Below are 13,089 nucleotides of genomic sequence, written 5' to 3'. Positions count from 1 at the left end.
CTGTTTCGATGTAAACTGTTTTTCATTAGTGGAAAAGATTTGTTTGTTTGGACACTTTTTAAAATGCTGATCATGGCCACCTGGAGATGTGCTGATAAGTGGCCATGTGCTGATAAGTGGCCATGTGCTGATAAGTGTTAAATTAAAATTTATTTATGTTTTTAAATGCTCTTATATTGCTTTGTAGAATGTTTGAACTAGAAGTTAAACTTCCCATTCAAAAAGATCTTTTCGTTCAAGTCTACGACTGGAACTTGATCGGCACTGATGACAAGATCGGAGAGACTGTGATCGATCTTGAGAATCGCTTTTACAGCAAATACAAGGCTTGGTGCGGCCTTCCAGAAGTTTACGAGACGTAAGGGCGAGGCTAAAAGAAAAGCATGTAACCTATACACGTGAATACAATAATACCGGTTTGAAAGAAATTTTTCTTTTTATATTTTTCCAGCACTGGACCAACTCCTTGGCGAGACCAAGTGACGCCCAAAGAAATGCTTTACGAGATGGCGAGGAAAGAAGGGTGGGATGAACCTGTGTGGAATGGAAACACTTGCATTTCTGTCAACAGAAAGCATTACCGGTTGAATCAATTTGAATTGAACATGGTGAGTTTTTCAGCTCATTTTTTAGCTCCAATATTTTCAGCATTTTTACAATATTTACATTGTCTTCGTATTTCATTGTAGTTCCCAAATACTTTCCATAGTTTGTAAGTAGGCTACATTTGTCATCATAATTACTAAGTACTTGAGAAAACTATAACTTTCGAAGTTCCGTTCTACAATCGTTGTCTATCAGCTTAAGTTGGACTTTGTTTTCATTATTATAGAAGCCGTCGGCTTACTGGGGTGAGGCGGAAGAACGATTGTGTCTGCACGTTCTGCGATCCTTTCCCCACGTCTCTGAACACGTTGAAACCAGACCGATATTTTCCAAGCAAATGCCAGGGATAGAGCAGGTAACTGACAGCTCAATAACTTCCATTTGCATGATCAGTGAGGTGTTTAACAGAATAAAGTTTCACGTTTGATTGGTAGAATTGTTACTTTTTTGCTCATGCATCGCTTCATAAAAGTTTAACCAAAGCAAATATTTTGTTTAAACTATAAACAGAACTTTAACTGAACAACTCAGTATAAGCTTACTTGGAGAAACATAACAACTCAGGCTATATGCTTTAATCTTGTTTGGCATAGCCTACAGTTACAGTGCTTTGTAGCCTATTCGAGGAAACAATTAAATTTAAGAACATTCAGTTTTCGAAAATTCATTTCGTAGTTGCAGTTGTTATGATTCCACTAACCATTACTTTGATGTTTATCTCCTGCAACTAGGGCCGCTTGCAATTATGGGTTGACATGTTTCCCAAAAGATTTGGTCCTCCTGGGCTCCCTTTTGACATCTCCCCAAGGAAACCCTCCAAGTAAGTCGGCTATCATGCATCATTTTTGGTAAGTACGTGAACAATGGTTGATTAACGGCTTTATGGAACATTTCCGAAGCTATAAGAGATAAAAGTTTGCACCGCTGCTCAATATAGTGGCTATCAAGGAAAGTAACATCAACTTTCAATCTGAAGTGCCAGGCATTGCCAAAAACTGTTTTAAGGTTACTTACGAGTTTATTCAAACATCGTCGTAATAAACTGAAAAAATGTTACAGTTGAGAAAACAGATTAACTAGCTACAGTATCTGCACTATGTGACGTTTCTCTAAACTATCAGCGCAAAGCTGAGCACTCACCATACCAGTGAACATTGACGCTAGCTGTAAAGACGAGCAGGTCCGATATATTTTACATTCCATCAGACAACTTACTTTCTTTAGATATTTCCTCCGAGTAATTATATGGAACTGCAGCGACATACCGATGGTGTCAACATCGTTCAGTGGCGACAAAATGACAGACATTTACTTAAAGGGATGGATGACTGGCTTGGAATATAAACGACAAAAAACAGATGTTCATTACAGGTTCACCAAAACTATTTTTTAGCCTAGCCAAGTAACAGCGTTCTGTATATATACGTTCGCATTCGCAGAATGATGTTTAAACTGTAAATACAATTAGCAACTCTTATAATTTGTTTTATCAATACTGCATTAACAATAAAATCTCAACTAGATCCATGGATGGGACTGGAAACTTCAACTGGAGGTTTATATTTCCGTTTGATTACATTCCTCAGGAGAGGCTGGTCCATGTTTCCAAAAAGCGTCATGTTTGGAGCATGGATAAAACAGTGTCCAAATTCCCTCCTGTTCTCACAATACAAGTTTGGAATAATGACTTGTTCAGGCCAAACGATTATTTAAGTGAGACCTGATCGGTTTATTTAACATTTTCAGTTATTGATGAATACATAACTCAAACTATTGTGTTGTGCTGGTTAAAGTACATAAATCTAATAAACGTTTTAATTCTTCTTGCTGTTTTGTTAAATGTGCAATGGGTTTTCCTTTGCCGAGGCTAGGCATCCAAACTGTTGATCTTTGCCATATGGGAGTCATTATACACCTGGCTCACATGGCAAAGAAACCCAACCACTTGCCTCATATCAAAGTTCATATGCCACTTTTAATAATCTCTTTGGTCACTGAAGTCAAGACACACCGTCAGCTGCACTTAAACTGATACATTTTTCCTGCGATCTCCATGCAAAAGCAGAGCAGAATGATCGATCACTTGATGGAACAAACTTCAAAGTTTGTGGGTTTGCATTATTTAGTCACGTGACCAGGATTTTTGATGGGTTATTGGTGGTATCGCTTCTTGTAATGATCTAAGGATGTTGCTCATCCACAGCACCAATCTCAGTTTCGACTAGACGCTAAATGTCGACCCTTTGCGTGAACGCTGCTACCAAAGTTTTTTGTTTAAACTTCTTGTGCGTTTAATTAAAATCTTCAACCGTCAAGAGTTAGTCTCAATGCAGCAAGCACAAAATCTTAATATCGTGTTCATTCTTTTTCAGGTGAAGTAACCCTGCCTTTGTTGCACATGCCAAAGTGTTGCAAATTCAAGAGGAGTTGCACGATCGAAAATGTCCCGGATTTTCAAGGGAATTGCAAAATGGAGATGGTTTCTTTGTACGAACAGAAGGTATTGAAAGGATGGTGGCCACTTTACAAAATGGTTAATGGAAAAAAAGAACAGTCTGTAAGTACAAGCTTAAACAAATCATCAAAAAATTTTACTTTCTTTTTGAAGTTTCAATTTTCGTTAGCTTTAAGTAGGGGGAGGGTTAATCGTTTTTTGTTTTTTTTACAAATCCAACTTTAGCCCTGGTTTTAGAATACAGCAGGACATTGTTTCGAAAAAAAATTAAAATTTCCGTCCAAACCCCCATCGTGGGAGAAAAGGCTGCTTAGGCTAGGGCTAGACCTATTATGTACATGTTACCGTCAGGGACTTTGACCTGGAGAAGATTACATGTAGCGTATTCGCACAAAAATAATATAAGCCTACAGAAATATTCATGCACCATAAAAAAGAGCAAAAAGCCTATACGCTTCGAAATGGATTTTGAGTGGATATGGTTAGATTTATATTTATTTTATTTGATAATGTAGCCAGCTCAATACTAAATTTGAAACTGAAACTTCGTGAATTAACTTTTCAATCCTTTAAATTTATCAGTGATCCAAATGGATGCATAGTGCGATCAATACTATAGTCAAAGAAGCAGAGAGTAAGCTACCGCTCAAAATTGCTAAATTCAAGTGTATTGTAAAGCTTTTGTTAGTGACTAACCTGCATAACTAGCTTACTTATCAAAGAAGGTTTAAAGTTTTACTTTTGTAAGAACGATAGGTATACTTGGCAAAAGCTATACAGTGCCCTTGTATCAATTTAGTGTGGTAGCCTATTCTCTATTTTTTAATACAGAATATATGTATTTTCGGTACGCTTTTGCACATGCGCGTAGTCATGCGCACAAATCAAAATGACCACTTTTCTGTGTTTTACGATGACACTAAAACCAGAAAAACTGTTTGCGGCTGTCTGCGGTCTTGCAACATTATTGACGTGTTTTAGTGCAGTAGCAAAATATTTAAACTGCAAATGCCATGAACAAAAAACAAAAAGTGACGTCAATGCAATACAAGGCAATTTTACGCGAAAAGTAATTTTCAGAGTAGGGGGGGGTTTTGGATGGAAATTTCAAATTTTATTTTCAAGAGGTCATAGAATGTTCTGTTGTATCTTAATATTCTGTTGTAAGTTGAAATTAAAATTACCCCCCCCCCCCCCCTTTTTTTTTCAGCATAAATTTTTGGTGTTATTCACACAAACAAACACGATACAGAAGTTTAATCAGTTTTTTTTTAGATTTTGGTACTGGTTTGGCCTGTAGTGTATGGAACTTCACGCTTTGCCTAATATATGACTTTGAGCCATTTTTTGATAAATCGTAAAATGGGTCAGTTTCTGTCTTCTAGGCTACTATTCCCTATTTTACTCAGCTTATTACATTAATACTTATTTTGAAAGAGCCAATTTTGTTTGACTTTCTACTGTGGTGTTATTTGAATCCAAAGTGGCAACTGGCAACTGGCAACTTTAGTCGATAAATAAAATTTCCACTAGGCTATTTACGTGACGAAGCTCTTCAAACAAGAATCTTGCTACAGCCAAAACATTTTATTGCTGCTCGTGTTTAATTTTTAATGGGATTTTAAAAGGGAAAAGTGGAAATGTCGGTTGAAGTTGTAACAGAGGTTGAACATGAAGAACGACCAGCAGCCAAAGCGAGAAATGAACCCAACTTAAACCCAAAACTGGATAAACCCAAGTAGGTTGGATATCCATGCGCAATTCGTGCATAGTACATCATGTGATTTTAACACAGAATTATCTCATTTTTGACAAAATCGAACATGTTGAGTCCTTTCATATTAGGCTTACACAGTTTTGTCGAATCGTCAATATATTAGCCTACTAGTAACTTTTTCGTCCGCAGTTTCACCTTTTTTAACATACAGAAAAATCATTTCCGTCTTTTCCTGTGAAATAGGTTTAGAACAGTGAAGTGTTAAATTAATTAACAAATTAATCGAATTTTGTAAATTTTACTGAAAATAATTTTTTAGTTCATTTCTTTCCTTGCAGTGTACAAACTAAAAAATTAAGGAAGGCTGTTATCATATCAAAACCCCTTTCCCCGCACAAGCAAAGCCAGGCCCGGATTTAGGGGGGGCAGAGGGTGAGGGTGCCCCGCCCCCCCCCCCCCCGACTTTTGAAGGCCCCCTACGTGGAAAAATGTGATTTTGTGTTATTTTTTTCCTTTCAGTCTTTAAACTTTCTGCAAAATGCTGTGCAGTGCTGGATTAATGCTATTGTAGACGTAGAGGTGGTTTTTGCACGGGGCCCCCCGATCTAAAAGTGCCCCGGGCCCCCATCAGCTAAATCCGGCCCTGAGCAAAGCAAACGTTTTTTTTGTAAATGAACAGCAAGATTTCATGCAACTGATAGTTGAGTATTTCAACCACACAGGAGACCTGCCACATCGTTCGCCTGGTTCAGTAATCCTCTCAAATCATTACGTTACATCATCTGGCGCAAGTACAAATGGTACATCATTGCCATTCTCATTCTTTTACCGATCGTGGCATTCATAGTCCTTTTGTTTTACAACTTGCCGGTATGTTTCCTGATTTCTTTGCTTGCATTTTTTTAAATAGGCTATGATTGTGTAAGTCCTTTGGGGAACTTTAAAATTGATGCAGATATCTAAGCTTTTGTGTTATAATATTCAATTCAATTCAATTTTATTTCTCATTGCTGGCGCAAAAATGAAGAGAACGATAAAGTAAAACTAAAGTTTTCTGTTAAGTCTACCCACGACAGCAACAAAAAGAAAAGGCTGTTTGATACCTTTTATTTGCGAAAACTGAGGGAAAAGAATTACACGTGTGCTCTCTACCAGTGCATAAGTCGAACTGATTAAACTTAACATAAACACGTTGCAGTCAGCGCAAGAATGTAGCTTCTGGAGAATCGGACATTCCTCGCGCTGATTGCAACAAGCAGTGCTTCCAGCATATTATTGCAAATACTACAACACCTCCCCCTTAAGTTCAATGACACTACAAAATACAACACCAAAATTAATACATTCCACCAGGCAGGTTAAGGCCAACTCGGATCTTCAATAAGTCGATTCGGTCTCTTAACCTGTCTGCGCGGTCGAGCAGGCAAGTCCACGTTGACACTAGAGGAAGGTCTGACATTGTCCGGCGGCTCGATGGGCCAGGGGATAGACGCAGATACTCTCCGTCGAATGAATCTGCGGTTTCTAATTAACAATCGGCCGCTAGCAGTTTTAACAGTGTATTTCCGGTAGTCGTCCACAGCGATTATTTTCCCATAAATGTCCCACAGTCCGGTGTTCGAATTTTGTACTGCGACGTGAGTTCCGATCGGGAATTCAGGAAGACGATGAGCACGATTGTCGTAGTAGGCTTTGGTGTCTTCAATCGACATCTCTTTTCGCGTTTCAGCTTGTTGCATCTCGCTCTTCCATTTATGAGAGAAGGCCCGATGATGTACTGGAAGGGTATCTTGAGTCGGTCGTCCGTACAGTTTCTGAGCAGGTGACAATCCGTCCTTCCTGCATGGCGTATTTCGATACTTCATCAAAGCTTTTGCTAGTTGATCTTCGTCGAGGTAGCGATGCGTCCATGAACGACGAATTAACTTTTTCATGCTCTTTACGGTTGCTTCAACTTTCCTATTAGATTGCGGATAGGTTGGAGTAGAAGTACGATGCCGCACGCCCCATTCATGAAGAAATTTGGAGAATTTCTCAGACTTGAATTGGGGTCCGTTGTCAGACCAAATAACATCTGGTATTGCAGTGCGAGTAAAATAATCACGTAAAGCTTTGATGATCACAATAGACGTAGTGTTATGCCTCATGAAATAAATTGACGGCCAGTCTGTAAAACAATCTACCATAATTAGATAGTGTTGTCCATTAAATTCAGCTAAGTCAATCGCTAGTTCCTGAAAAGGGCGAATGGGTTGATTTCTCAACATCATTGGCTCTTTGCACAACGAAGGGAGGTCATCTTGACATTTTTGACACGATAAAATTACGGTTTCAATGTCGTGGTCTATGCCGGGCCAATAAACGGCCAAACGAGCGCGTTCCCTGGTACGGGTAACGCCTTGGTGAGATTCGTGTAAATTAGCAAGTACCTCACTTCTAAGTTTTTTCGGAATGAATAATCGACCACCATACACAATAAAGTCATTGTCAACTGATAATTCATGTCGTATCTTCCAAAAGGGTTTTAACGTATTAGACAATTGAGATTTATAATTGGGGAATCCATCAACGATGATCTGCTTTAGTTGGCGATAACATTGGTCGTTTGATGCAACTTCCTTGAGATTGACAAGCCTTAAATTTAAATCTATGCAAGCGTTGAGTTCTGCAAACCTGTGCATAGACTGGATACCGTTTTCTGCTATTTCATCATCTGGTGTAGGGTCCGACACGGGGCTACGAGACAGGGCGTCAGCGGCTTGATTCGATGCACCTTTTTGCCAGTGAGCAGTGAAGTTGTATTCCATGACCTTCATCCTCATGCGCTGTAACCGTGGATTCTCGATTTCGTCTAAACGCTTGTGGTTTAAAATCGAAATTAAAGGGTTATGATCAGTTATGACGTCAAAATGAGGCAGGCCTGCAAGAAATTTGTGGCATTTTTTTATCGCCCAGGTGACACCCAGCATTTCTTTTTCGACTGTGGCATACCTAGTTTCTGTATCCGTCAGAAAGCGCGATCCGGCTTGAACCGTACGCCAGGTGCTGTCACTGCATTGTTGAAGTAAAAAGCCTAAACCACTGTTCGAGCTGTCAGTCTGTAATCGCGTTGGTTTGTTAACGTCGTAAAAAGCAAGAAGTGGGATTTCAGACAACGCTTTTCTCGCTTGTTTAAAACTTTCAGTAAATTTCGGAGTCCAGATAAATTCGTTTTTACTGCTAAGCAGAGGTCTTAAAGGCAATAAGTACTTGCTTACAGTTTTGCTGTTGCTAGACAACTGGTTAGCGAGACCAAAAAACGAACGTAAGTCAGTGACGTTAGCAGGTATTGGGAAATCACTAAGTGCATTACACAAGGAGCTATCAATTTTATAGCCTTCCTGGGATAGTTCAAATCCAGCAAACTTAATGCGTTGTTGACAAAATTTGAACTTATCCTTATGAAGAGAGATCCCTCGTTCTGCACATCTTTGAAGAAATTTTCTTACTCTATTGATGTGATCGGTTACGTTAGAGTCAAATATAATAACGTCATCTACTACCTTTCGACAGTTGTCTAATCCAGAGAAAGCTTCATCCATTCTTCGATTGTAATGTTCAGAGATTGAGCAAATACCAAATGGGGCACGTAGAAATTTGTACCGGCCAAATGGAGTGATGAAGGTTGTTAGCAGTTGGCTATTGTTTTCTAAAGGACACTGGTAGTAACCCTTTAAAGCATCAAATGTTGTGAAAAAACGTGCTTGCTCTGCATCAATGTCGGCTACAGCTTCAGCCGGCGAGGAAGATGTATATCGTTCACGTCGCACAAATTTATTTAACTTGGAGAAATCAACGCACAATCTAATATTATCTGAATTCTTTTTTGGTGCGACCACGATAGGTGCACACCATTCTGTAGGTTCCGTCACGGCCTTTATAATGCCTTGAGATTCCAAAATCTCCAACTCTTCTTTTAATTTATCTCTGTAAGCATAAGGCACCACCCTAGGGGTACTCACACAAAATGGTTGCGCTTGATCCATTAAGTCGATGCGAAATTCTTCTCCTTTCATTACCCGGATCTTTCCATCGAAGACGGTTGGAAATTCCTCGACCAAGTGTTCCAGTGTAGCGCTCGTCGTTTCTTTCCGTGATACATTATTAATCTGCTCAGGATAAAACGATGGGAGAATTCGTAAAGGTTTAGCTGTTCTCCACGAGATTAACATGTCTCCTGGAATAGAAGGAAAAATGTGTAAAATGTCTTCAGTAGTTACCTCACCCAGCGTCAGCTGTACTTTGAGCTGGCCAATCTCCTTCAGTGGTGATCCATCGACTGTGTATATAGTTCTTGGTGCTGTGGCACGGCCCATGTTCCGTGCGTCTTCTCCGAGCAAACGTAAGGTCGTTTCATCGGCGGCCGAGATATCCGCTCCTGAGTCCGGCAGCACAGTGATTTTCGCCGATCCATTAGGTGATCTAACTTCCAAATTTACTCGTGGTGCGCTACCGATTCCACGTAGTAAACGCGTCGTTTCTTGAAACGCCATCAATTTTAGTGCTTTATCAGCCTTATTACTATTAGTGTTTAGTAACTGCAATTTATTACCAGATCTTGCGTTGTGGTTCTTACATTGAGCCGAGAAATGGTTAAGTTTGCCGCACTTAAAGCAGGTTTTATTCCGAGCTGGACAGTCTTTTAAAGTTTTATGCCACGGGCGGCCACACATGCTACAAGTTAAGCTTTCTTTACTCGCCATTGTCCCTTTAGCCGTCTGAGTAAAATTTCTTTTGTTCCGCTTGAAGGCCGAAGCGTGGTTTACTCGATCTACTGTAAGATCTGCTCTTTGCCGACAGGCAGATTCGCGAGCTCGACAAATTACTACGCATCTGTCCAGTGTTAAAGGCTTTTCTCTCAATAACTCTTCGACGGTCTCTTCATCGTGAGTTCCTTCCACGATTTGATCCCTCAAGGCTTTGTTTGCGCATTCTTCATTGCAGTAATTACAGGTTTTCACTAAGTCACGTACCGTAACGATACTAAATAGTCACCGAAAGACTCTTGCGGTCCCTGCAGACGTTTTTTTAAATTTCTGCGCTCCACAGTTTCGTTTATAAACCCCTTCACATAGGCTTTCAATGCTTCTATGATACGTCTAGGGTTTTTCTCTTCGTCTTCTCTCAACCCCAAGTTGCTAACGACGTTGGCGGTTTCTCTTGAGAACGAAAGTCTTAGTACATTGTAAACTGTATGATTATCTTTGGCGGCTAACCCAGACACTGCTACATAAGCGTTCCATTCTTCCTCCCAAGCGTTGAAGGAAGCGCCTCTGTCAACTTCCAGGTCTAGCCTAGGGACGTCGCTTTTTCTAAACGCTTTTTCTAAACTAATCCTGTCCACAGCGCCATGTTTGATACCTTTTATTTGCGAAAACTGAGGGAAAAGAATTACACGTGTGCTCTCTACCAGTGCATAAGTCGAACTGATTAAACTTAACATAAACACGTTGCAGTCAGCGCAAGAATGTAGCTTCTGGAGAATCGGACATTCCTCGCGCTGATTGCAACAAGCAGTGCTTCCAGCATATTATTGCAAATACTACAACAAAGGCGTTTGACGATTTGTGAAAATCTCTATTGTCGGACTGAAAAAGCATATTTATAAGCTTAATACTGACAGTTTAGCACACTTGTGGAGGCTTTGAACCTCTGGCGCAATTGCGCAAACCCGGTTACCGAAATCGAGAGAGTGAAGTTCCCACTTAGTGTCGAACTGTTGTTGTTTATATGTTATTCTATCCACTGGGTGCCACTGAATGGGGAGTTGTCCTTGAAATGAATTGCTCAAGCGCACACCCCGAGAGTCGAACCAGCGCCACTTGATCTCGCACTTTCTTTGTTCATAAATTCCGGCACCCAACTGAGTTATCGAGGCTGATACACAAAGCAAAGCAGCGTCTCGTGTTAAATACTTCGCTGTTTTTTTAGTATGATGTAAGAAAATACACTCTCTGCTGCTGCCTCATTTTTTTTTCTACATTGTTCAACGTCTGCAAACGGAAAAGCAGTGCAAAGTGGACTGATTTGCTATCTGAAATGACAACAATACTTTTTTTTCAAAAATCAAGTTCGCTTTTTCATAGATTTTCACGTTACCGATATCAAATTTTGACTGAGAGCTTTCACCAATAGAATTTCAGTCTCAAAACTATGGTACGATAAACAAATTAAAACATCCAATACGAAGTTGTTACAATTCGAACTCATGCATGTCGTATGTAAACCTAACTTGGATGAATGCATTTTAGTAGAGAGGTATCTGCTTAATCGCTTATAAGTATAGCCACATATTGGTCATGAAACTGGTGCGTTATAAGATGATTACTACAATGTTTTGTATGTTGCAGAGTACCGTTTTGAGATTACTTTGAAGGCTCCTGGTCACAAGAGATCAACACTGCTAGAAAGCTTTGAAGTTCTCTAGTAGTAAACTGATGGAGGAGATCTACCTGACTATCTGAGCGGCTACTATGCTCCGACGATTCTTTGTCCATTACTAACTTAGTTGGTCTGTCTGCACTGTCTAAGTACCAAAGGATCGGTCAACAGTCTCAATACTTTATTTGAAATCGATTTCATGAGAGGCTGTAGCCCTCACATGTTCAGTCTCGTATGAATCACATGATTCCGACTCTTCGTTGCAGTTAGAAGCAGCTATCATCATATGTAATTGTGTTGTAGCCTAACAATTGTTTGTAGGCTAAAAAGTTTTTTCGCTATGAAACAGTATTAGGCTACTCATTGGTATTTAGTAATCAGGTGTTGCATCGTCATGCTTTTCAATATCTACAGTAGTTCATGTTTTTATCCTCATACTAATCTGCCTTTGTTAGCAAGTATGTGATGCGAATGTTATTAATTAAGTTTACATGGTGGCACTAAAACAGACAGGTGTTAAGTTTCATAGTCGTTAATGCCTCTTTGTAGTGCACTTTATTTGTTCAAATATTATTTGTTTTGTTTTGTTAATTTTCGATATACCTGTCTGGTATTTCAATGACATTTTTTGTAAAACTTGAATTTATTTTTTTATCGTTTTATTATAATTTTATTCTGTATTTCACTCATCCATCTATCCGTTTAAACTAAAGCTTCACATGGCACAGCAATAGTTGGTGCAATCGCCTGTAAATTGTTATTTTATTATTATTATCATTATTATACTTGGAAAGTGTTTTCGTAAATATTCCTTTAATTGTTTTGTCAATTTTATTTATAATGCTTTTTTGTATATTCCATTGCAATACAATAAGTGCTTGGCATTTTGTGATACAAGTCTCTTCTATTTTTTTTTATACAGTAGGCTTCTTCTTCTTTCGTATGAGAGGTTTTTTTTTTGGACTACATTTCATTGGGGTCAAATGTCTGGGCATTCTTCGAGCAGCCACTTGATTGTAGAGTCCTCCAGTGTTGACAGGCCAACTGCCCTTGGAGGAGTAAACGTCGGGCAGTGGTAGAGGATGTGATCTGCTGTCTGTTCCTCTGCACCACAGTTGCATGCCGCAGATGTTGATAGGCCCCATTTGTGCATCAAGGAAGCGAAGCGCCCAACACCCGTGCGGAGGCCATTCAACCTTACCCAGGCAGGTCGTCTGAGCTCCTTTCCTGGTGGCATGGGTCCAGCGTCGGGGACAAAGCTGTGGGGTCTGGAGGTGTTGTCTGTCCACTCCTCTTGCCAGGTATTGGCGATCCAGGATGAGGCACTGGTGTTGTGCTCCAGCAAGGATTGTGCTTGAGCGACAAAGGGGCTTCTCGATTTGAGGCGTTTCTTTATTAACGATCTGGTTGATGTAGCTGTGGAGCGCGTGGTCTGGCTCCAGTGACCGGCGAGCCAGGGAGAATGTGGCAGCTTTGCGGCGAAGCTCAGCAGGGGCGATGCCTGAAAGAACTGGTTAAAACTCAGTAGGTGTAGGTTTCAGGCACCCCGATACAATACGCCAGGCGTCGTTGATGGATTTGTCGAGCAAGTGAGTATGAGCACTATACGACACCATACAGGGGCGCAGTACTCCTCGGTGGAATGGACAAGAGCCAGGGTAGTGGTGCGCAGAGTTGTTGCTGTCGCACCCCAGCTCGTACCTGCCAGTCGACGAATAAGGGCAACAGTAGGCTAAACTAACAGGTTACCAGCATAGCATTGATGATGGCATTCAGAAGCTTTTCATGAAACAGAAATTACGACAGTACAGATAGCACACGGAAAGCTAACATCATCAAACATTGTAGACAGTTTATAAAATCAATTAGGTCATGCAACAATCACCAAAAA

General features: G+C 40.1%; 1 protein-coding gene across 1 annotated transcript in view; it reads left to right on the top strand.

Moving 5' to 3' along the window:
• The window catches only part of LOC145770926 (myoferlin-like), a 39,118-nt gene extending 33,094 nt beyond the window's left edge, over window positions 1-6,024 (top strand). Inside the window, exons 45-54 of the mRNA XM_082582668.1 lie at window positions 188-358; window positions 452-608; window positions 833-961; window positions 1,338-1,426; window positions 1,831-1,977; window positions 2,129-2,319; window positions 2,979-3,163; window positions 4,690-4,799; window positions 5,501-5,648; window positions 5,977-6,024. Coding sequence (XP_082438794.1) covers window positions 188-358; window positions 452-608; window positions 833-961; window positions 1,338-1,426; window positions 1,831-1,977; window positions 2,129-2,319; window positions 2,979-3,163; window positions 4,690-4,799; window positions 5,501-5,648; window positions 5,977-6,024 — 1,375 coding nt within the window. The remainder of the gene's footprint in view (window positions 1-187; window positions 359-451; window positions 609-832; window positions 962-1,337; window positions 1,427-1,830; window positions 1,978-2,128; window positions 2,320-2,978; window positions 3,164-4,689; window positions 4,800-5,500; window positions 5,649-5,976) is intronic.
• Window positions 6,025-13,089: the final 7,065 nt, after the last annotated feature.

This window comes from Aplidium turbinatum, chromosome 5 (assembly GCF_918807975.1).
Source record: "Aplidium turbinatum chromosome 5, kaAplTurb1.1, whole genome shotgun sequence".
NCBI classification, from domain to species: domain Eukaryota; kingdom Metazoa; phylum Chordata; class Ascidiacea; order Aplousobranchia; family Polyclinidae; genus Aplidium; species Aplidium turbinatum.
The sequence above is the reverse complement of the archived record's forward strand: the minus strand, read 5'-3'. Positions and strand labels throughout refer to the sequence as shown.